Below are 26,424 nucleotides of genomic sequence, written 5' to 3'. Positions count from 1 at the left end.
ATACTCCTCAGCAATATAAAATTAAAAAGAACTACTGATTCATACAACAATATGGATAAATCTTAAAAGCATGTGCTAAGTGAAAGAAGCCAGATTCAAAAGTCTATACACTGTAATTCTGAAAAGGCAAAACTATAGGGACAGAAATCAGATCAGTGGTTGCCAAGGACTAAGGATGGGGGAGATAACTGATTACAATGTGGCACAAGGGAACTTTTTTGAGGTGATGGCTATCTTGTACATCTCAAATGTGATAGTGGTTATATGACTGTATATATTTGTGAAACCTCATCAAACTGTATACCTAAGAGTGAAGTTTACTATATTAAATTATACATCAATGAGGTTAACATAGCAGGAAATGGAGAGAAAACTCTTAAAAATTTCATTTAACAGGGAGCAGAATATTAAATCAAACAGCAGTTGGAGGAGAAGAGAGGATGAGACATTTGTACTCAAGTTGCTGGAGGTGACATGGTCTAGACTGTGACATGAGATGAATAACCTAATGGGGGTAAGAGAGGTTTAGGAGGAGGAATGTAGGAAAAGATCTCTGCAGGTTAGATCAAAGATCCAAGAGTTTTAGGCACTACATGAGTAATGGAAGCTGAAGTGAAAGAAACTGAGAACAGTGTAGCAAGAGCTATAGTTTTTAATGAATAATGAAAACTAACTTAGACAAGAGCAATAAAGATGAATGAGCAGAATAAAAAGGAGAAAAGAGCAGAGGAAATTAGAAAGTGGCATAATGCTCCAGCTATGCTAAGGAATCCAGGCATAAAGGCAGAAATGAAGAGCTACAGGACCTATCCGTTGTGTATGTATGTTTTTCATGGCATAGATTTCATAAGACAGGAACAAAAAGTAGGATATTTTTAAACCATGCTCTACCATAAACATGTCCTCAGAGAATATTAAACTATTTGGGGGTATATCCCTATATTCATTTCCTAGGGCTGCCATAACAAAGTTACACAAACTGGACGGCTCAAAACAACATTATTCTCTCACAGTTCTAGAGGCTGGCAGTCTGAAACCAAGGGTTGGCAGAGTCATGCTCCATCCAAAGCCTCTAGGGGAGGATCTTTCCTTACCTCTTCTACCCTCTGGTAACCCCAGGCATTCCTTGGCTTGTGCAAGTGTATCTCCAACTTCTGCCTCTGTCTTCACAGGGCCAACTTCTACCTGGGCGTCTCTCTCTTCGCATACTGTTCTTGTCTCTTGTAACAGTCATATTGGATTAAGGGTCCACCCTACTCCAGTATGATCTCATCTAAGTTATATCTGCAATCACCCCATTTCCAAATAAGGACACATTCTAATGTACTGGGGATTAGGACTTCAACACATTTGGGGGCACACAATTTAATCCACTGCAATCCCCCTTCCATTTAATGGCCCTGAGTGCTATGCATTTTCTGTTAAGGTTTCTTTTAACCCCTTGCCATTGATGATAGCAAATCTCCTTCTTCCATATTGTGCATCAAATAAATAATCACTGCAATTTAGGGGAAATTGAAGGTACCAGAAGAAATCTGATACCCAACTTATTAGATAATCAACCTTAAATATTTAACCATTTTGAGTAAGGGTGCATTTTTCCTCCAACAAACATGTATGAACTTTTTCCCTATCTGCTCACAATTTTTCTATTTCTTCTAAATTTATAACTATGCTCTAAATCAGTGGTTCTCAAAGTGTGGTCCAATGATACCTGGAGGTCATAGATGCTCTTTCAGGAAATCTATGTGGGCCTCCCTTTTCTATGTATCTATGTAAGGCCAGATTTTCTTCATATACTTCAACGTATCCCAACAGACTAAATGCAGAAGCAGATAACAGAATCCAATTGTGATAGTTAATTTTATGTGTCAACTTGGCTGAGCCACCAGGTGCCCAGATATTTGGTTAAACATTATTCTGTATGTCTGTGTGTCTAGATGAGATTAACATTTGATCCACAGACTAAGTAAAGCAGATTGCCCTTTCCAATGTGGCCAAGCCTCATCCAATCCATTTAAAGCCCCAAACAGAACAAAAGGCTAAACAAGAAGAGAATTCACTCTCTCAGCCTGATGGGTCTTTGAGCTAGTACATTGGTATTCTCCTACCTTTAAACTCAGATTCAGAGAACTTACACCATCAGCTGGCCTGGTCCTCAGCCCTTCAAGACTCAAACTGGAACTTACACCATTAATTCTCCTGGTTCTCAGGCTTCTGGATTCAGACTACAACTATACTATCAGCATTCCTGGGTCTCCAGGTTGTGAATCTTGAGAATGCTCAGCCATCATAAAAGCCAATTCGTTATTTTACATATACATACATACAATATATACAATAAATAGTATGAAAAAATATAAAACAATGCCACTCTCCCAACTAATTCTTTGCCTTGGAAAATAGTTATTTTTCATTTTAAAATACATTATTTATATTAATATATAATGGGTTTGTTATTTTAAAAATATTTTTAAATGTTTTAATTTCTAGTAAGCTAAATATCAATATAGATAGTCCATATTAATAAAAGATACTTAAAATACTTTTGAAGAATATAAAGGAGTCCTGAGACGAAAAAAGAAAGTGAAATGCTATTCTATATAACCAAGATTATCAAAGATCTATTAGAAAAATGGAATATTATTCACCCCTTACCATTCTTCAAAGCTGAATCAGAATTTCTCATGCAGCTTGTGAAAAGAAAAATAATTTCCCAGTTACATAAGACATACCTGATCATCTCCAGAATCCCACTGAGCTGTTTTTTTCACAGAGACTACATTAGCATCAGAAATCTGTATACCACTATTGTCTTGATATAGTGACTGTTGCCATACATCACAGGTCAATGGAACAACCTGAAAATCAAAAGCAGATTTAAATAGTGATGAACAATGGTGATAAACAATCACTATTGTTAAACAATAATAAAATCTAAACTTTAGCTATATTTCTAAGTTTATAAAGTACTTTCCTATATATAACATTTCAACTTCACAACCACTGTCCAAATTACTACTTTCACTTAAAAATAAAAAAACAGGGCACCTGGGAAGCTCAGTTGGTTAAGCGTCTGACTTCGGCTAAGGTCATGATCTCGCGGTTGATGGGTTCAGGCCCCGCATCTGGCTCTATGCTGACAGCTCAGAGCCTGGAGCCTGCTTTGGATTCTGTGCCTCCCTCTCTCTTTCTGCCCCCACCCACTCTCTGTCTCTGTCTCTCAAAAATAAATAAATGAAAAAAATTTTTAAGTAAAAAAAAATTACATAAACAGTCTTAAGGTTATCCAGTTAGAACTCAACATACTTTCCAATAAACCACAGCAGTTCCTTAACCTCCTATAGTCCTAGAAGTAAAAGAAGCAAGCAGAAACAAGCAAGTTATTGGTTTTAAAATCTTACTATTTAAGACACCTAAGAAATTAACCCTACAAATGGGGACTAAAATCAACTCATAGTATGGACTGTGGGAACAAACTTCAGGCTCATTTTGTGAGACAGGGGTTAGAGCAGGGCTCTCTCACCTGTGAAAGACAATAAAAGCTGTGACTGTAGCCCAAGGCTGAAGCAATGCAAACGGAACAGATCCAAGGCAATCAAACAAAAATGACTTAGGTCAAAGTCACCAACTGGCTCAGGGACTGGTTCCTGAGATTTCTCCAGTATCCCTGGACAATAAAAACCCAAAGCTTCACTATAAGACTTCTTCTTCTGGGGCGCCTGGGTGGCTCAGTCAGTTAAGTGTCTGACTTCGGCTCAGGTCATGATCTCGCAGTTCCTGAGTTAGAACCCCGTGTCAGCGCAGAGCTGGCTTTGGATCCCCCACCTCTCTCTGCCCCTCCTCCACTATCGCATACTCTCTCTCTCAAAAAGAAATGAACATTAAAAAAAAAAAAAAAGACCTCTCTTTTAAAAAAGCAGCCACAAGGGGCAAGGTAGAGACAACCACAAGAACACCAGATAGAGAAGGGTGTACCCAAAGACAAAACAAAAAACACTCCTGCTAAAAATGCGATTATAAACTATATTTTCAAAAACTTTAAAATGAGTAACTCAGATCCTCAAAAAAATAAAGATACAATGTCCATAAAAGGGGAAGAAGTTATAAAAGTAAAACAGGCAGTTATGAGTCAAGAAAAGATGAATTCTAACAAAATATTAACCACAAATGTGAAAGAGCTTCTGAAGGAAACCTCAAGTTATCATATTTTTTTCCAGAATTAAAACACTGTTACTATATTAACAAAAACATTTTTACAGAGGACTTACAAGAATGTGCTTTTGGTCACAAAAAGGCCAGCATATTTAAAATCTATTCAAGAACTACAGAGATTTCTAAGATATCAACTATTCCAAGAGGTTTTTCTCTAAAGGTAAAGAACCATGGTACATACCCATCTTGCTTCAATGGCAATGTTTAAGGGACAAAGAATAAAAAGCAAAGAAAATTGTTTTGCAAATGCAATCTGGCAATCTGAAATCCCTAAGTATGTAACAATATAGCCAATGTTTTGGCACAGTTAGTCTTCTTTGAGCCTTCCAGGAAAGAAGAATGCCAAAATGAATGTTCAAAATGGCTATTCACTGTAGCTCAATAATGCTGGTTGTGGACCATGGTGTATCTATCACCTTTGAAAAGAGCTGATTCACAACAGCTGATAGAGTTCAATTCGTTAGGATATTTGTAGAAAACTAATGATACAATATTAAGAAACCAGCACTTTGAGAACTAATCCAATGTGTGAGAAGAAAAACACTCCCCCCCTCACTTTTATCAGTTTAAAGAAAACCTAAAAGTCAAAATTAAATGCTAAAAGAAAAATTCTTATTAAAAATCCCTTCCCCAGATTTTCCTATTCTTATCACCTACTTGTTTAGACTTCAAGAAAACTCATTCTTAATATATTCCCATATGTTTGATTAACCTTCCCCCCATTACCTCTGAATATAACCTAAATGCTTGAAGGATTTAAAAGATGAATGCTTCAAAACTAAGCAAGTGTCATCAGCAACTCTTCATCTGAGATTAAATGATTTTGGTATAAATTAAAATTTGAAAGAGTCCCTCCCTAAGTTTTTAATATTAAAAGTTAGTAGTCTTTATGCTGTCTATGAAATAACAATTTAGATCTAAGGACACATATAGGTTGAAAAATGAAAGGATGGAAAAAGATATTCCATGCAAATGTAACCAAAAAAGCACAGGAGTGGCTATACCAAGTTCAGACAAAATAGATTTTAAATCAAAAATTGTTACAAGACAAGGGGCACCTGGGTGGTTTAGTTGGTTAAGCATCTGACTCTTGATTTTGGCTTGGGTTATGATTTCATGGTTCGTAGGTTCAAGCCCCGTGTCTGGCTCTGCAGACAGCATGGAGCCTACCTGGGATTTTTCTCTCCCTCTTTCTCTGCCTCTCCCCTGCTCATGTTCTCTCCCTCTCTTTCAAAATAAATAAATATTTTTTTAAAAAACCTATTACAAGACAAAGGACACTATATAATCATAAAAGGGTCAAATCAAATCATCAAGAAGATATAAGAATTACAAGTATTTATGCACTCAAATACTAAATCAATTGGGCAAATTTTTAAAAAGCTAAATCAATTGGGCAAATTTTTAAAGACTTGAAGGGAGAAATACACAGCAACACAGTAATATTAAGAGATTTCAATACCTCACTTTCAATAATGGACAGATAAAACAACCATACTGAAGAACAATAAAGAAACAGAGGAACTGAGTAACACTGTAGACCAATGGGACCTAACACACATATACCGAACACTCCACCTAAAAACAGCAGAATACACATTTTTCTCAAGTACACATGGAACATTCTTTAGGGCAGAACATGTTAGGCCACAAAACAAGTCTTAACAAATTCAAGGAGACTGAAATATACAGTATTTTTCCCAATCACAATAGAATGAAACTAGAAATCAATAGCACAGAAAAAAACCTGTAAATTTCCACAAATATGTATAATTTAAACACATATTCAAAAAATTAATGGGCCAAACAAGAAGTCACAAGGGAAAATAAAAAATACTTTGACACAACTGAATATGAAGACACAAAATACCAAAACTTATGTGATACAGTGAAAGCAATGCTAAAAGGGTAGTATGTGTATATTAAAAAAAAAAAATCATGATATCAAATCAGTAGCCTAACTTACACCTCAAGGAACAATGAACTAAACCTAAAGCAAGCATAAGGAAAGAAATAATAAACAATGGAGCACAGATAAACAAAATACTGAACAGAAAAAAAAAAAAAATCAATGAAACTAATAGCTGAGTTTTTTTAAAGACCAACAAAATTGGCAAACCCTTAACTAGATTGACTAAGAAAAAAGAAAAGACTCAAGATAATAAAATCAGAAAATTAAAGAGGAAAAATTACAAGCAATGGCACAGAAATAAGGCTTATAAGAGAACAATATGAACAATTCTATACCAACAAATTGGACGGCAAAGAAGAAATGCGTGAATTCCTGGAAATACACATTCTACCAACACTGAATCATGAAAGATTAGAAAATCTGAACAAACCTGTAACTAGCAAGAAGACTGAATTGGTAATCAAAAACCTCCCACAGGGAAAAGCCAAGGACCAGATGGCTTCACTACAGAATTCTACCAAACAATTAAAAAAGAATGAACAGGGGCACCTGGGTGGCTCAGTCGGTTGAGCGTCTGACTTCGGCTCAGGTCATGATCTCGCGGTTCGTGGGTTCGAGCCCCGCATCGGGCTCTGTGCTGACAGCTCGGAGCCTGGAGCCTGCTTCGAATTCTGGGTCTCCCTTTCCCTCTGCCCCTCCCCTGCTCACGCTCTGTCTCTCTCTGTCTTAAAAATGAATAAAACATTAAAAAAAAATTTTTTTAATAAAATAAAAAAAAAAAAGAATGAACATCAATCTTCCTAGAACATTCCCAAAAAATTGAAGAGGAAGGAACACTTCCTAACTCATTCTATGAGGCTAGTATTACCTTGATACGAAGCAGCCAGCCAAAGACACTACAAGAAAACACCAATATCCTTGATAAACACAGAAGCAAAAATCCACAACAACATACTAGCACAGAATTCATAGCACATTAAATGGATTGTATACCATATTCCAGTGGGATTTAACCCAAGAACACAAGGGTGGTTCAACATATAAAAACCAATCAACATAACAGCTCACATTAACAGAATTAAGGATAAAACAAAATGATTATTTCAACTGCTGCAGAAAAAGCATTTGACAATATTCACCACCCTTTCATAATAAAAACACTCAACAAACTAGAAAAAGAAGAAAACCACCTTAACATAGTAAGAACCAGATATGAAAAACCCACAGCAAACATCATATTCAATAGTGAAAGACTGAAAGTATTTCCTGTAAGATCAGGAATAAAAGACTTTCACCACTTCTGTTCAAAATAGTTCTGGAAGTTCAAACCAGAGCATTAAGCAAGAAAAGGAAATAAAAGGCAACCAAACTGGAAAGGACAAAGTAAAATATCTCATTTGTAGATGATATAGTCTTATATAGAGAAAACTTTAAAGATTACACACACGCAGTTAGAATAAGCTAATTCATCAAAGTATCAGGATACAAAGTCAACACACAAAAATCCATTGCACTTCTATACACAGTAAACAATCTGAAAAGAAATTACAAAAACAATTCCACTTACAATGCATTAAAAAGAATAAAATACTTAGGGGGTGCCTGCCTGGGTGGTTGAGTCAGTTGAGCGTCGGACTTCAGCTCAGGTCATGATTTCAGAGCTTGTGAGTTCCAGCCCCACGTCGGGCCCTGTGTTCCAGCCCCACGTCGGGCCCCAGCTCAGAGCCCGGAGCCTGCTTCGGATTCTGTGTCTCCCTCTCTCTCTCTGCCCCTCCCCTGCTCACACAGTCTCTCTCAAAAATAGTAAACATTAAAAAAAAAGGGTTCAAAGGTGATTTAAAAAAATAAAATAAAAAGAATAAAATATTTAGGAATTAACCAAAAAGGTGAAAATCTTATACACTGTAAACTACTTTACCCAAAATGACATACAAAAATTAACTAAAATGGATCAAAGACTTAAACGTAAGACCTAAAACAAGAAAACTCTTACAAGAAAACATGGAACAAAAGCTTCATGACACTGAATTTGGCAATGATTTCCTGGTATAGGTAACAAAAGGAAAAAGAGACTAACTGGACTTCATGACAATAAAAAAAAAATTGCGCATCAAAAGACACTATCAACAGAGTAAAAAGACAAACCACAGAATGGGAGAAAAAAAAATTTGCAAGTCATATATCTGATAAAAGAGTCATAGTTAGAATATATAATGAAAACTATTACAACTCAATAATAAAAAGACAAATAAGCCAATTAAAAAATAGGCAAAGGATATGAATAGACACTTTACCAAAGAAAACGTACAAATGGCCAATAATCACATGAAAAAATGCTCAACATCACTAAACATCAGGGAAATGGAAATCAAAACTACAACAAGATACCACCTCATACCCTTTAAGGTGGCTACTATCAAAAAAAAAAAAAAAAAAAAAAAAAAGAAACAGAAAATAAGTGCTGGTAAGAATGTAGAAACACTGAAACCCTCATGCACTGTTGATGGAGCTGCAAAAGGTGAAGCCACTATGGAAAACAGTGCGATAGTTCCTCAAAACATAAAAATAAAATTACCATATGATCCAGTAATTCCACTTCTGGGTATATACCCCAAAGAACTGGCAGCAGTCCCAAGTGTCCATTAATGAATAAATGGATTAGCAAAATATGGTAAGTGCATACAATGGAATATTATTAAGGGAATTAAATATTAAAAGGGAAGGATACTCCTACAGAGGAATTCTACATATTCTATAGTATGAGTGAACCTTGAAGACATCACGCTAAGGTGAAGTAAGCCAGTCACAAAATGACACATACTGTTAAGATTCCGCTTAAATGAGGTAACTAAAGTAGTCAAATTCATAGAAACATAAACATGGTGGTTACCAGAGGCTGGGGTGAGAGGAATGGGAAGTTGTGTTTAATGGGCACAAAGCTTCAGTTTTGCAAGATGAAAAGAGTTCTGAAAATTGGTTGTACAACAATGTTAATATATTTAACATTATCAAACTGCATACTTAAAAATGGTTAAAATGTAAATTTTATATTTATTTTGTCACAATTAATTAAAAATAATTCAAGCCCCAGATAAACAAAAGAGAAGATTTCTTGATAACAAACCTGTTTTACAGAAAATACTAAGGGATGTTCTTCAGGATGAAAGCAAGTGACACCAGTGAGTAATTCAAACTTATAGAAAACAACAAAAAGGGCTAATCAAAGCAATATTGCAGGTAATTGCAAAAGACAGTATAACGGCATACTTCTCCTTTCTTCCTTTCACTGATTTAAAAAGCAACTATGCCAAACAATATATATTTAATTGTATTGTTGGGCCTATAACATAGAAATGTATTTGATAATGACAGCACAAAGGAGATCAACAGGAACAGAGTGCAATGGAATAGGAAAATGACCCCATGGGGCGCCTGGGTGGCTCAGTCCGTTGAGCTTCCGACTTCAACTCAGGTCATGATCTCACAGTTCATGGGTTCGGCCCCACATCAGGCTCTGTGCTGACAGCTCAGAGACTGGAGCCTGCTTGGATTCTGCGTCTCCCTCTATCTCTGCCCCTCCTGGCACGTTCTCTCTCGTTCTCTCTCTCTCTCAAAAATAAACATTAAAAAAAAATTTTTTTAATGAAAAAAGAAAATGACACCAGATAGTAACTCAAAAAAAGGGAAGAAATGAAGAGTACAAAAAAGGGATAAGTAGATTAATATAACAATCGCTACAAATATATCTTTGTTATTCTACCTTCTGCCAGATTCTTCAAAAAACCTAAGATTTTATAAAGTTTTAACTATAACAACATATTGCTGAGTATAACACATGTAGACATATGCCTAATAGTAACAGCATTAATGAAGGGGTAGGGAATGGACCTGTATGGGCATAAAGTTTCTATGCAGCAATATAAAGACTAAAGGAAAAAAACAGACACAAGATATACAGAAAATAAAAAGCTAAATAGCAGAAATAAATCCAAGCATATTATTAACACTACAAGTGAATGAACCAAACAATCAAATCAAAGGCATATGTTGTGTTAGATTGCATGAAAAAGAAGATTCAACTGTATGCTATCTATAGGAGACACACTTTAGGCTCAAAAAGACAAACAGGTTATAAGTTAAAGAACAGATAAAAAAGATTTACTATGCAAACAATCATAAAAGAGATAGAGTGGCTATAGTAATATCAAGACAAAACATATTAAAACATAATGAAATACCTAAGAACAAATTTAACCAAGGAGGTGAAAGACTTGCATTCTGAAAACTATAAAACACTGATGAAAGAATTGAGGACAACACAAATGGAAAGATATTCCATGCTCATGGAATGGAAGAACCAATATTGTTAAAATTTCCATACTACCCAAAGCAATCTGCAGATTCAATACAATCCCTATCAAAATGCCAGGAACACTTAATCCTTGTATGGAACCACAAAAGACCCCAAATAGCCAAAGCAATCTTGAAAAGTAAAGGAGCCCTTGGTGGCTCAGTCAGTTAAGCGTCTGACTCTTGATTTCAGCTCAGGTCATGATCTCATAGTTATGAGATTGAGCCCCACATTGGGGTCCAGGCTGAACATGAAGCCTGCTTAAGATTCTCTCTCTCAACTTAACAGAAGACCATAGGGGAAGGGAAGGGCAAAAAAAAAAAAAAAAAGTTACAAACAGAGAGAGAGGGAGGCAAACCATAAGAGACTCTTAAATGCAGAGAACTGAGGGTTGATGGGGGGTGGGGACGAGGGGAAAGTGGGTGATGAGCATTGAGGAGGGCACTTGTTGAGATGAGCACCAGGTGTTGTATGTAAACCAATTTGACAATAAATATTAAAAAAAAAAATTCTCTCTCTCTCTCTCTCTCTCTCTCTCCCTTTTGCCCCTCCCTCATGAGTGCGTGCACTCTCTCAAATAAAAAAAAAAAACAAAAACAAAAACAAAAACAAAACTGGAGGTATCACAATGCCAGATCTCAAGATATACTACAAAGCTACAATAATCAAAACAATACAGGGGCGCCTGAGTGACTCAGTCGGTTAGGTGTCCAATTTCAGCTCAGGTCATGATTTCACAGTTCGTGAATTACAGCCCCGCATCAGGCTGGGTGCTGACAGCTCAGAGCCTGGAGCCTGCTTCAGATTCCGTGTCTCCCCTGCCCCACTCACGCTCTGTCTCTGTCTCCTTCAAAAATAAATAAACATTAAAAAAAAATATTTTTAAACAGTATAGTACTGGCACACACACATAAATATATATAAATGGAACAAAATAGAGCCCAGAAATAATATAATATTAATAACAAAACATAAATTGATTATATGACCATTAATCTTTGACAAAGGAGGCAAGAATACATAATAGAAGATAGTACCTTCCTTCAACAAATGGTGTTGGAAAAAGTGAACAGCTACATGCAAAAGAATGAAACTGGACCACTTTCTTATACCACATACCAAAATAAACTTAAAATGAAAAAAAAAAAAAAGATGGATTAAGGACCTAAATGTGAGATCCGAAACCATAAAAATCCTAGAAGGGCTCACAGGCAGTAATTTCTCTGACACTGGCCACACAACATTCTTCTAGATATGTCTCCTGAGTCAAGAGAAACAAAAGCAAAACTAAACTCTTTGGGATTACATCAAAATAAAATGCTTCTGCACAGCAAAGTAAATAATCAACAAAACTAAAGACAACCTACTGAATGGGAGAAAGTATTTGCAAATGACACATCCAATACAGGGTTAGTACCCAAAAAATATAAAAAACTTACACAACACCAAAAAAGCAAATAATCCAATTAAAAAATGGGCAAAAGACATGAACAGACATTTCTCCAAAGAAGATATCAGATGGTGAAGAGACACAAGAAAAGATGCTCAACATGAAGGAAATGCACATCAAAATCACAATGAGGTATCACCTCACATCTCTAAGAATGACTAAAATCAAAAACGCAAGAAACAAATGTTGGTGAAAATGTGGAGAAAAAGGAGCCCTCAGGCACTGCTGGTGGAAATGCAAACTGATGCAGCCTCCATGGAAAACAGTATGACGGTTCTTAAAAAAATTAAAAATAGAGCTACTATATGATCCAGTAATTTCACTACTGAGCATTTACCCTCAAAATATGAAAACATTAATTTGAGAAGATAAATGCACCCCTATGTTTACTGCAGCATTATTTATAATAGACAAATTATGGAAGCAGCCCAAGTGTTCATTGATAGACAAATGGATAAAGAAGATGTGGGGTGTGTGTGTGTGTGTATACATCTATATATACACACACACAACAGAATATTACTCAGCCATAAAAGAAGATGAAATCTTGCCGTTTGCAATAACATGGATGGATCTGGAGGGTATAATGCTAAGTGAAAGAAGTCAATCAGGGAAAGACAAATACCATACAAGTTCATTCATATGGGGAATTTAAGAAACAAAACAAAGAAAAAAGAGACAAACCAAAAAAGACTCTTGTCTATAGAGAACAAACTGATGGTTACCAGATGGGAGGTAGGTGGGGGGGATGGGTGAAATAGGTAAAGGAGATTAAGAATATACTTACTAATCATGATGAGCACTGAGTAATGTATAGAATTGTTCAATCACTTTATTGTACACCTGAAATGAATGTAATACTGTATATTAACTATACTGGAATTAAAATTTAAAAATATTTTTTAAAAACAATATGAAAACAAAAAAAAAAAATTACTCAATACAAACAGGAATGTTTCACAATAATAAAACAGTCAGGGGTGCCTGGGTGGCTCAGTTGGTTAGGCAACTGACTTCAGCTCAGGTCATGATCTCACGGTTTGTGAGTATGAGCCCCATAATGGGCTCTGTGCTGACAGCCCAGAGCCTGGAGCCTACTTCAGATTCTGTGTCTTCCCCTCTCTCTACCCCTCCCCTGCTCACGCTCTGTGTCTCTCTGTCTCTCAATAATAAATAAATGTTAAAATTAAAAATTAAAAAAAAATAAGTCAATCCACCAAGAATGCATAATAATTAAAAATCTATATGCACCTAACAGCAGAGCCCCCAGTAAAAAATGAAAGAAAAACTGAAAGAAATGAAGGAAGAAATAGACAATTCAACAATAATTAGACTTCAATACCCCATTTTCAAAAAAGTAGATGGATAGAGATTCTGTGAATCATTCTTGAACATTAAAAAGAATGCCGAACAAATGGAATTAGAAATTTAAAAAACAATACCATTTACAGTAGCACACTCCAAAATTAAAATACTTACGTATAAATCTAACCAAATATGTACAGAATCTATATGAAAGAAACTATAAGCCTCTGGTAAAAGAAATCAAAGAGGAGCTAATTAAATGGACAGATATTCCATGTTCATGGTTTATCAGACTCAATACTGTCAACATGTCAGCTCCTCGTAATATGATGTATAGATTCAACACGATTCCAATCACAATCAAAATTCCAGGCAAATTATGTTGTGGGTATTGACAGATTTTTCTTAAAGTTTATAAGAAAAGGCAAAAGACCAGAACAGCCAACACAAAATTAAAGAAGACAAAGTGGGAGGGCTGATACTATCTGACTTCACGACTCACTATAAAGCTACAGCAATCAAAAAAGTGCAGTATTGGCAAAAGAACATACAAACAGATCACTGTAACAGAACAAAGCCCAGAAATAGACCCACATAAATACAGTCAACTCATCTTGGACAGAGGAACAAAGGTAATATAAGGGAGCAAAGATGCTCTTTTCAACAAATGGTGGTGGAACTACTAGACATCTACATCCAAAAAAATGAATCTAATGAAAAAAATGAATCTAAACACTAATTTTACATGTTTCACAAAATTTAACTCAAAACAGATCACAGATATAAATACAAAATGCGAAACTATAAAAACTATAAAACACCTAGAAGATAATATAAGAGAAAACCTAGATGACCTTGAGTATGATGATGAGTTTTTAGGTATAGCACCAAAGGCACAATCCTTGAAAGAAATAATTAATAAACTGAGCTAATTAAAATTAAAAACTTCTGTTCTGTGAAAGACAATGTCAAAAGAATGAAAAGACAAGCGACAGACCAGGAGAAAATATTTGTAAAAGACGATACGGACTATTAACCAAAATACACAACTCTTATTAAAATTCAAAGATACGGGGCGCCTGGGTGGCTCAGTCGGTTGGGCGTCCGACTTCGGCTCAGGTCACGATCTCGCGGTCCGTGAGTGCGAGCCCCGCGTCGGGCTCTGGGCTGATGGCTCACAGCCTGGAGCCTGCTTCCGATTCTGTGTCTCCCTCTCTCTCTGCCCCTCCCCTGTTCATGCTCTGTCTCTCTCTGTCTCAAAAATAAATAAAACGTTAAAAAAAAATTTTTTTTAAATAAAAAAAATAAAAAAAAAAATTCAAAGATACAAAAACAAACAACCCAATTAGAAAATGGGTAATAGGGGCGCCTGAGTGGCTCAGCTGGTTAAGCATCTGACTTCGGCTCAGGTCATGATCTTGTGTTCATGAGTTCAAGCCCCACATTGGGATCTCTGCTGTCAGTGCAGATCCTGCTTTGGATCCTGTCTCCCTCTCTCTCTGCCCCTCCCCCACGTGTGCTATCTCTCTCTCTCTCTCTCTCTCTCTCTCTCTCAAAATTAAATAAATACATTAAAAAAAAAAGAAAATGGGTAATAGATCTGAACAGATGCTTCATCAAAAAAGATGTATATCTGGAAAACAAGAACACGACAAGGTGCTCAACATCATATATTATTAGGGAAATGCAAATTAAAACAGTGAGATCACCACTACACACCTACTAGAAGGGTCAAAACCCAAAACACTGACAATACCAAATGCTGCTCAGAATACAGAGCAACAGGAACTCTTATTCATTACTCAATGATGATGGGAACGCAAAATGGTACAATCACTCTGGAAGATACTCTGGCAGTTTCTTACAAAACTAAACATACTCTTAGCATACAATCTAGCATTCCCTTAAGCCAAAGCCTAATCCAGAGCAAGGCTCAACCCTGCTCAATTGTATGAAGGCTGAGAGAAGTGAGGATACTGCAGAAAACTATGAGACTAGCAGATAGCAGAGGTTGGTTCATGAGATTTAAGGAAAAAAGCGGTCTCCATAACAAAAGTGTAACATGAAGCAGCAAGCGCTGATATAGAAGGTTCAGCAAGTTATCCAGAAGACCCAGCTAAGAAAATTAATGAAGGCAGCTATACTAAACAGATTTTCAAAGTAGACAAAACAGCCTTATGTTGGAAGAAGATGCCATCTAGGGTTTCCATAGCTAGAAAGAAGTCAACACCTGGCTTCAAAGCTTCAAAGGACAGGCTACTCTCTTGTTAGGGGCTAATGCAGCTGGTGACTTTAAATCGAAGCCAATGATCATTTATCATTCTGAAAATCCTGGGGCCCTTAAGAATTATATACTCTGCCTGTACTCTATAAGTGGAAACACAAAGCCTAGAAGACAGTTATGTCTGTTTATAACACGGTTTAATAAACATTTTAAGCCCACTGTTGAGACCTTGATCAAAGACCTTAATGTAAGAGCAAAAATTATAAAACTCTTAGAGGAAACATACAGGTAAATCTTTATGAATTCACATTCGGCAACAGGTTCTAAGATAGGACACCAAAAGCATGAGCAACAAAAGAAAAAAAGACAAATAAGACTTCATCAAAAATAAAAACTTTTTGGGGCATGTGGGTGGCTCAGGTGGTTAAACATCTGACTCGGCTCAGGTCTTCATCTCAGGGTTGTAAGTTCAACCCCTGCATTGGGCTCCATGCTGGGCATGGAGCCTACTTTAAAAAATAACATAAAATAACATAACATAACATAACATAACATAACATAACATAACACAACAATAAAATAAAATAAAATAAAATAAAATAAAATAAAATAAAATAAAATAAAATAAATAAAATCTATTGTGCTTCAAAGAACACTGTCAAGAATGTGAAAAAACCCACAGACTGGGAAAAAATATTGCAAATCAGACACCTTATAAAAGAATATTAAATTCACATTGTGGAAAATATGAAGAATAAATACATAATTCTTACATCTCAAAAGTACATAGACAAATGACCAAAATAAAAATAAGCAAAGGATCTGAATGGGCATGTCACCAAAGAAGATATACAAATGGCTAATAAGCACAAGAAAAGATGCTCAATATCATAAGCCATCAGGGAAATCCAAGTCAAAACCACAATGAGATACCACATCATATCCACCACGATGGTTATAATCAAAGTCAAATAATAACAAATGTTGACAAAGATGTAAAGAGATTGGAATTTTCGTACACCGCTTGTAGGAATGTAAAAGTGCAGCAGCCATTTGGGGAAACAATCGGACAGTTCCTCAAAGGACAAATATGGAGTTACCACATGTCCAGCAATTCCACTCCTAAATATATACCCAACAGAAATAAAAACATGTCCACATAAAAACTTGTACATAAATGTTTATAGCAACATTCTTCATAACAGCCAAAAGGTAGGAAAAAAAACAAATGTTTATCAACCAATGAATGAAAAACAAATATAGTATACCCACACAATGAAATTTTAATCTGGCTCAGTCGGTTAAGCATTGGACTCCTGGTTTTAGCTCAGGTCATGATCTCACCGTTTCATGAGTTTGAGCCCCTCACTGGGCTCTGTGCTGGCAGTGCGGAGCCTGCTTGAGATACACACTCTCTCTCTTTCTCTCTCTCTCTCTCTCTCTCTCTCTCTCTCGCTCTCGCTCTCTGCCCATCCCCTACTCACGCTCTCTCAAAAATAAACAAACTTAAAAAAAAAAGTAAAACCATTATCATTTATAAAATATCCCAATAAAATCCAGCAGTTCCTTAAGAGAAAACACACTATGACACAGTTTTTATGCTAAGAAAACAAGGATTAATATTAAGAATAAAATATGTATTGGGGTACCTGAGTGGCTCAGTCTGGTTAAGCCTCCGACATTGGCTCAGGTCATGATCTCCCAGTTTGTGAGTTCAAGCTCCGGGTTTGTGAGTTCAAGTTCTGTGTCAGGCTCAGTGCTGACAGCTCAGAGCCTGGAGCCTACTTCGGATTCTGTCTGTCTGTCTGTCTGTGTCTCTCTCTCTCTCTCTCTCCCCACCTCCCCCACTCGTGCACGCACATGCGCTCTCTCTCTCTCTCTCAAAAATAAACAAATATTATAAAAAATTTGAAAGAATAAAATATGTGTCAATAGGTCAAAAAAGATAAATTATACACTGTAGACAAATTTGGAGACAGGGGTCAGGAAAGTGAAAAAGGGGTTCAGGCCTGATGTTGAACATCAGGCGAGGGCTAGAGGCTGAGTGAAGATGTGCAAGAAGCAGAGGGAGGAAACACAAAGATTTCCAAACACTGTTCATGACCCAGTTAAAAGATGGAGACCAAGAATTTCTGGTGATACCAATCCATATAACCGAATTATCTTCCCTAGCACAGCTCAGAAATTTAAGTTTAGGAATTACAAGGAGAGGTGTTTGAAATGATCCATGTTCAACGGCCTGCAGAACCAGTGTTAAGACCAACACAGTAAAAGCTCTGAACCACTCACTTCCTAAACTCTTTAAAAAGACTTGGTTGTAAGGCTGGGCACATTTCACTCCAAACTTACAAAGTCTCATGCCTTAGCTCAGTCTCACAACTACAAACTTAATTGCTACCTTATACATTACCATTAGTACATCCTTATGATCTAATAAGAGATAAATAAGTGAATCAAACTCTCACAATTTTGTCATTTAACTTGACACTAGACAGAACTAAATGTTTCCTATCATTTGGTCTCATCCTTTTAATACACTGCATTAAATACTACACAACTTATCTTCAAAAAACTTTATAGTTCATAAATTTCTAGCAAGAAACACTAAAGTCTCTTCCCCCTTTAAACATCTTCCAACTTATGCCAGTAAAATTTAATGTCAGCAAACTAAGGGAAAAAAATCATAATACTCTTTATATCTCTTAAAACCACCTTATTTTAATTTTTTTAATGTTTATTCATTTTTCAGAGACAGAGAGTCAGAACATGAGCGGGGGAGGGGCAGAGAGAGAGGGGAAACAGAATCCAAAGCAGGCTCCAGGCTCTGAGCTGTCAGCACAAAGTCCGATGCAGGGCTCAAACTCACAAACCATGAGATCATGACCTGAGCCAAAGTCAGACGCTTAACCAACTGAGCCACCCAGGCGCCCCTTAAAACTACATTTAATACTGAACACATTCTATACCTTCATATATTCTCCAAGGTAAGCAGTAAAATACCTGATTTCTCTTAAAACAAAAACAAAAAAAAAAACCCACTTCTTTGGAGGGGGTGGGGTAGAAACACTAGGCTCTAAGAAGTAGGGTTGTCCATTATATATAGATCACTATTAGATGGGATAATAATTTTTCATATTGTCTATAATAAGAGTTAAAGTGGTTTAATACACTCCTCCTCTAGGCTTGGAGATATAAATTTAAATACTAATAGTTTGATTCAAACAAGAAATCACAGAACAAAATAAAAGTTAGGAGACCTCATCCACAAATGTAGCTTTAATTATGGTCTATATGCCGATAATTTACAGCTTGAGATCTCCAACCCAGACTTCTCCTTTGATCTCCAAAAACAATCTTAACACTCATCTCAGCCAATCCCATCAACCCCTCCCTCCCATCACTCCCACCTTTAACCTGGCCATATCTCAGTATTTGACACAATCATTCATCCAATAATCTAACACCAAACACCTTCTTGCCTCCATGTTACACACCTAATCCATTATTAGTGTAATAATGTAAAATTAATGGATAAGTACAATGATTTTACCTCTTAAATATTTCTCCAATCAGTTTTTTTTTTTTTTTTTTTTTTTTTCTATATCCACCAACACCTCCTTGTTGCAAAATATGATCATCTTTTGCCTGGCAATACTGCAATGGCTTACTAATTAGCATCCCTGACATATTGCCACTTCCCCTTCCCCATCCTGCTGTCAAAGCTGTTCTCCACTCTGCTACAAAGTGATGTTTCTGAAACACATTTTACTATATACCCCATTTTCAATGACTTTCCAAAGCTCCAGAGATAAATCTTTTATCTATATTGGCCTTTAGTTTCCTGGAAATGCCATGCTTTCTCCCACATTACCTTTCCATGTGCCTTTCCCTCAACTGAGAGGCTTTCTCTTTGCTAGTTAACTTTAATTTGTCTTCAGATCTTAGCTCTATCAGAACTTCCTCAGGGAAGCTTTCCCCAGCTTCACTAACAAGATCAGATTCCATTTCCGTATGCTTTCAAAGCATGTTAGTACCTATCAGTTTTACTTTTATTCATGTGGCCAAATGAATTTTGTCTGCCTCCCTCTTATGTGAACACTAGTGAGGCAGAGATTAAAAAAAAAAAAAAAAAAAAAAAATGTTTGGGTTCACCAAGGTTCCAACCAGCACAACAGGTGAATGCCCTAATGAGTACTCAATGAATAAGTGCCCACTGGAATATTTACCAGGCAAAACAATAATTCTTTAATGATCAACAGTCTATAGGCATCAATGTCCAAAAGAACTTTCTGTGATTAAGGAACTATTCTGTATCTGCACTTTCCAATAGTGGCCGCTAGTCAAGTGTGGCTATTGAGCACTTAGTATAACAGAGGCATTGAATTTTTAGTTTAATTAACTAAATAAGATGTAAAGAGCCGCATGTGGCTAGTAATGACTGTACTGAACAGCACAAGTCTATGTAAGTCTTTTCTCTTTTCAACTGTTGTACTTTGCTGCATTTTGTCACTCTGCACAGTTTACATACATCTTGTCTATGGAGCAGTCCTAGACAATAAACCCCTGGGCTTCTTTTGGTCCCCACAACATACCCTGCACACAACAGAAACTTAATAAATGTCTGATGATTTGATATCTGAATTGTAGAGCAAACTTTCTTTTTCTCCCTGAGAAGCTAATGAATTAAATGTAGTTATTTTCAAACCGGTCTTCAGAAGCCAACCATAAAATCAGCTCTTTCTCCATTGTGTAATACCTTGTGCTTTCTAGCTTTCCAGACTGTTTGGAACTGCGGCATAAACCTCCTGCTACCGACTGGGGACCCCTTTATCGCTACAAACGAGGGTCCGGTGAAGTACAATAGGCGAGGAGCCTCTGGAGACTAATCATGTAGTGTCCATAATCCACACTACTCCCTCAAGAAGAGTCCTGCCCTTCAGGCATACTAATCTAATTGTCTCCCCAACAAAATAGTCCCTGGGCAACCTTACTCTCCACTTCCAACACCGCCGTTTTCCCCTCCCGCAGGGCACAAGGAGCCCCACCTCCCTCCCAAAGCGTTGCTTCACCACACCCACTGGGAATACCGGCTCTCAGAACATCTGGTGTAATTCAAAAAGCCCGGGACCCAACGAGAGGAGTAAACAGGAGAGGTCTTTGCCAGCAAGAATGGGAAACTTGGCGTAGCCAACCAGAACCTGAACAAGAGTGTGGGCCCAGGACGCGAGATGGCCCCTACAAGGCTCTAAAAGCGCGCGTATTATTTGTCCGGCACCGTGACCCGCAGCGAGCAGGAGGCAGCAGGGTAGAAAGCAGGCGGAGCGCTCAGGGACTACCAGTCACCCTGCCCGACGGCAGCCCACATCTCTCCCCCGCCTGGCTCACCTTCTCCGGGCCGGTCCGCTCGTCCTCCAAGAAGCGGTGGCTCGGGCGCGACGACGAAAGCAAACTCCCGCTGGGGTGCGCCTGCAGCCAGGCCTTGGCCTCCTCGTCGTCTTCGTCGTCCGTGCTCTCCCGTGGCTGGCTCTCGTAATTAAAGTCCGAGTCCAGCTCCCGCCCCTCCCCTTCCTCCACCTCCTCCACCTCCTTCACCACCTCGACCACCTCGTCCTCTTCCTGGTTCGCAGACTCCTCCGCCTGTTCCTCCTCCTCCTCCTCGAGCTCGCCCGGCCACGGCAGGTCCTCAGGCTCCATGTTGGCGTCTCGCTCTAGGAGGCAGAGGAGGAGGGGGAGAGGGGAAAGGGGAGGAAGGGTAGGGGAAGAGAGCTGACTGGCGGTTGCGGCCGCGCGCAGGCGCAAAGACCGCCGCGGCCTCGCACCCGGCGCCGCGACGCGCGGACGGGGCGGGGCAGGGAGTGAGAGCGCGGGTTGCTAAGGACGCCCCGCGGGGAGGCCCGAGGTGTGGCTGGAGCTGGCGAGGGAGTGGCGTAGCCCTCGTCACACGCTGGGACATTGCTCACAGTACTGAAAGCTCACAATAAACTCGGACTGGGGTCTTCTCGAGGGAGGGGAGAATTTCGTCCTCGGTTGGACCAAGTCAAAACTGAATTTTGCCCTTGCACCGGGAGGAGATCAGACTCTAGGATAAACCTACGATAATCAAACTTGCAAGTTACAAATTTTTAAAGGTTGAGTGCCTGCCATGCGACAGGCTGTATGATGGGCACTTGAACCTAGCGGCGAAAAAGTGGGGCGGTAGAGGGGTTAAGCTGGTACCAGAAAAATGGAAGTTTGAATCCTGACATCGCCACTTACATTGGTGAAACTGAGCCTCTATAAAATAAGAGGCCTTCACATAGGATGGTTGTGAAAATTAAAGCAGATAACCAACGTAAAGGACTTAGTGGTAGGTATTATTCATTGATTATTGTGCGGTAACTCATTAAATGCCCGCAGTTCTGTGAGATTAGTATTAATACCATTTCATATTTGAAGAATCTAAGGCTCCGAAAAATAACGTGCCCAAAGCCTCTTACCTAGTAATTGGCTGGCTGTGCAATCCCAAGTCTTCTGTAAATCCAGTAAATTGCCCTGGCCCAGACCTATAAGCTAATAAAGAATAAAAAGTAAGTATTTGTGCTGATAGTACATATATTTTTAGTATAGTCAATGACTTTGAAATGCTTTGGAAACAAAGCTTTCCTGATTAATTCAGGAACCCCTATAAAGGAAATAGCAAATTAAAGAATCTTGAGATGCTTTGCTATTACCTAAGGAGACAGCCATAATTAGAATCCAGCAAAAGTTCTTCATGGTACCTGTCCACAATAGCAGAGATAAATTGGTAGTGATATCAAACCAACATTGGCAAGGTATTTTTTAGGAGTACTGTCAAGGATGTATGTCCTATCTGTCTATGGCCCAATTCTAGCAAAACTATAAAGATAGAACATGGACTGGAGCCCAAAGCCTCAGGGCTCCTGTGAACATCTCTAAATGGACTATGAGTATATTCAAACACCACTCTTCTTATGACAAGTTGAGGGTTTTCCTTGCTGGAGAGCTATGGATATAATGATAGAAAAAGAAAGTTGCTTGATTTTGTATTCCTGATTGGAGAAACCCAGTAACAGGGACACACATTTCATTGATACTGTTATTAAATAATTCTGTAAACCTTTACCATTTACTTAGAAACTCCACTATGCTTATCATCCACAAATTTCAGGAAAAATGAAGGGAACTAATGGAATTCTAAAACTAAGTATCAAAGTTCTTGGAAACTCTCCAGCCTCCAAGGCCCAAAGTACTTCCATTTGCCTTGATAGCAAGGACATCATTCTACTGTAGGATCCACAAGTTATCTCCTTCTGAGTTCATAACAGGCTGCCTCATGTACTTGGGAATTATTTCCAGTATAGATTCTACCTTAAAACAAGCTGATATGACTAATTGCTTCAGGGGACCCACGCTATAACTCCTGCTTTACCAACAATAGGTGGAAGCTGCATTTCCAAAGCACCTACCTAAGCAGTTTCTGCAGGATCTGAAATCCAGAGATTTCTGAAAAAAGCATCAGAAAAAAAAAAAAAATTTTCCCTTGATCCTCAACGGAAAAATCTCATCAGCCACCGTTAAGGACAACCCAACTGTAAAACTACAAGGCTTTGATCCTTGGATTCATGTTACTCAACAAAAAATACATGCATCATTTTTTCTGGGATATTGGATGTCTAATCCATTCATTGCAAGACCTCAAACCAAAGATTCTCAGGAATTCTCCAGAACTGCTGACTACAGAAATGGATAGCATATGCCCATTACAACAGAACAAGATTGATTTTCTGATTCTTCAGTATCCTTCACCCTACCACTAATCTTGCCTATTATTGTTCTTTGACAACCCTTTTAACTAACAAAATGATGTCTCTATATGATCCCCTTGATCTTCATACTGTTACTTTTGACTCCTTGTGCTCTTCTGCCACTTACGAAAAAGCAATTTTAAAAAAGAAAGAAAAGAATAGAAAAACAATATGCTCTGATGTGTTTTTCTCAAGTCATAGCCACTGCTCTTAATTTAATGGCTGAAATGTTTCAGTCTTTTCAGCAGCTTCCACATTCCAAGTCAGTAGTCTGAAAGATAAGCTGATGTCCCCTAAGTCTGAACCTTCCAGAGAACAAATTGGAGTCCTCCTTCAACCTCATCAGCCTTTAAACAAATGGCTGTACCTTTGAGTTCCACCAATATATCCCTATATCTTTTCACCCATTTTCCTTAGGAACCCAAACACAAGATGATGTGGAGGACGGCACTGGTAGAGAAAAGGAGATCGATAAGGAAGTAATAACAGTACTTCAGATAATGAATGCAGGTGCAGATAGTGGGAGGGAGGGAGGAGAGTACAGATGCAAAAGCTACATGGAGGTGACATCAATAGGACCTGGTGACTGGGTATGGGGAGGAGAGGTAGAAGGAAGGAATAAGATCAATCCCACATTTTGGTTTGGGCAGCCCAGCTGATGATGGAAATACAGAAGTAGGAACATGCAGGTCTTTAGGGAAAGGTCATGAGTTCGGTTTGGAGCATATTGAGTTTTAGTAGCCTAAGACATATCAAGTTAAGGATGTTCAGTTAGGACTTGTAGATACAAGACTGGGACTCGGGGAAGAGGGAGGGGTAGGTTGCTGACAACAAGCACGTAGGTGTTGGAGAAAGTCACAACTCAGCGTAAAACAGAAGTGGGCCACGAATGGAACCCTGAATAACATGCACATTCCAAAAGAGGAAGAGGAGAACACAGACTGAGAAGAAACTACCAGAGATAGGAAGAGAACACAAAAATAGCACTAATATAAAATATGGGAAATCAAATACAGTTGGCAAACAACACAGGTTTGAACTGCACAGGCACTTCTACATGGATTTTGGGGGGCAGGGGGTGTAAATACAGTACAGTACTACAGAAGTAGTTTCTCTTCCTTATGATTTTTTTTGTTAACACTTTCTATTTTCCAGCTTACTTCATTGTAAGAACACAATACATAATACACATAATGTACAAAATATGTGTTGGGGCGCCTGGGTGGCTCAGTTGATTGAGTCTCACTTTGGCTCAGGTCATGATTTTGCAGTTCGTGAGTTCAAGCCCTCTGTGTCAGGAGCGGGGAGGGGAGAAGGGGGGTCAGGGCTGAGAGCATGGAGCTTGTTTGGATCCTTTTTCTCCCTCTCTCTCTACCCCTTCCCCCCTCTTTCTCCTCAAAAAATAAACATTTAAAAATATGTGTGTGTGCATGTTAATTGACTAGGTGATCAGTAAGTCTTCTTCTGATCAATAGTTGGCTATTAGCAGTTAAGTTTTTGAGAAGTCAAGTTACATATGGATTTTCAACTGCATTGGGGGTAGACTCCCCTAACCCCCACATTTTTCAAGGGCCAACTATATTTTCAATATGGGAGAGGTCAAAAGCATCAAATGCAACAGAAAGACAAAATAAGAACTGAAAAGTGTCTAATGAATTTGGCCTTATGAAATTATTGGTAACTTGCACAAGAAATTATTTTGATGGAATGGTGGGAGCAGACTACAGATGAAAAAGTTGGGAAACAATTGAAGGTGAGGAAGGTGAGATGTTGAATGTAGAAAGGAGGATTTTGGCCATGAAAAGGGGAAAGAAGAATAAGGGGGTAACTAGAACAGGAAAGGAACCATGGGAGTTTGTTGTTGTTTTCAAAATGGAAGACATTTGAGTTTATTAGTATGCGAAGATTGACCCAAAGGAAAGAAAGACATAGAAAGAAAGACAAAAAGACAATTGATAAAAGCAGAGAGGATGACAGGGGGTTCAGGTGGAAGGATTATCCTCAGAAGTACATGGATTTCTCACAGAAAAGACAGGTATTGATAAAAATCTTTTATTCAGGTGAGTGGAGCAAGAAGTTGATTGAATTCATGTTTCTTGGGCTTTATCCATGTTAATTGAAATGTGGTCTGCAGACCACATTGATCAGAATCACCTGAGGTATCCATTTTATGAAGAATCCCAGCTGCCATCACCCAGAGAATAAGATTTAGGAAGTCTGGGTTGGCACCCAGGAATCTAATCTTTAAACTAGCACAAGTACCACCCCCCAAGTAATGCTGATCCATCATAATGGTTGAGAACCGCTCCTTTTTTTCTCTGTGAAATATAAAGGACAATACAGTGTTTCCCCACCCCCTATAGAAAGTCATCCCTCTACCTGCCACCTAGCAGCCAAGGCATGGACATATGACCTAGATTTACACCTTTGGATGCTCCCATTTGTGACTTTGTTTCTCAAGGGAGTGAAGCAGAAACAATTCAGAACTTACCACACAAAGCATAGTATGGGACTGGTAGCATCACCTGAGAGCTTCTTAGGAATGCAAACTCTCAGGCCCCATCCAAACCTACTAAATCTGCACTTTAACAAGATATCCAGATGGCTCCAAGCCACATTGAAGTTTGAAAAGCACTGGCTTAGAACATATCTGTAGTGGTAGAGTCAAGAGTTCTGCAGCAGCAATGGCCAATGGAACACGTAGCATGACCTCAGCCCTGGGTTCTGTTCCCCAGCCTTCCTTGATTCTTGCCTTTCTTGGTCAGCTACTCTACTTAGTACAGGTAACAAACAATCACAAAATCTCAGCAACTGATAATAAATAATGCTGTTTCTTGCTCATGCTCCAGCTGGCTGCCTGGGGATATCTGTTTCAGGCTGCAGTGGATGAGTTGGCTGCGGTGACTTTAGTACATATGGCTTTCATTCTTTTGGGACCAGTGGCTTACTCAAAGAATGCTTCTTCCATGAGGGAGTTTGGAAGCTCTCAAAAGTGAGTGGAAATACAAATGCCTCTTAAGGCCGCAGTCACCCTGTCACTTTCCCCACACATCATTGCCCAAAGCACATCACATGCATAAATCCAACATCATATTCCTCCTATGGAGGTTGATGGAGGAGAGGAAATAAATATTTACCGAATGATGAACCTAACATACAATG

At 38.3% G+C, this 26,424-nt stretch overlaps 1 protein-coding gene and 1 long non-coding RNA gene across 3 annotated transcripts in view; one reads left to right on the top strand and one right to left on the bottom strand.

The window, feature by feature from the left end:
- The window catches only part of ALMS1 (ALMS1 centrosome and basal body associated protein), a 223,181-nt gene extending 201,939 nt beyond the window's left edge, over positions 1-21,242 (bottom strand). The window contains exons 1-2 of the mRNA XM_042981739.1: positions 20,843-21,242; positions 2,736-2,861 (exon numbers count right to left, since the gene is read on the bottom strand). Coding sequence (XP_042837673.1) covers positions 2,736-2,861; positions 20,843-21,151 — 435 coding nt within the window. The 5' untranslated portion in view covers positions 21,152-21,242. The remainder of the gene's footprint in view (positions 1-2,735; positions 2,862-20,842) is intronic.
- A 110-nt stretch (positions 21,243-21,352) lies between these two features.
- Positions 21,353-23,432, top strand: LOC122237355. 2 transcript variants are annotated; one of them, XR_006215821.1, is made up of 2 exons: positions 21,353-21,803; positions 22,626-23,432. It is a non-coding gene; the product is annotated as an uncharacterized LOC122237355 (long non-coding RNA). The 2 variants fall into 2 exon arrangements; XR_006215822.1 differs by having other exon boundaries at positions 22,592-23,432.
- Positions 23,433-26,424: the final 2,992 nt, after the last annotated feature.

The sequence above is a fragment of the Panthera tigris genome, chromosome A3 (genome assembly GCF_018350195.1).
Source record: "Panthera tigris isolate Pti1 chromosome A3, P.tigris_Pti1_mat1.1, whole genome shotgun sequence".
Lineage (NCBI taxonomy): Eukaryota > Metazoa > Chordata > Mammalia > Carnivora > Felidae > Panthera > Panthera tigris.
Note: the sequence above shows the minus strand (reverse complement) of the source record. Positions and strands in the feature narration are given on the sequence as shown.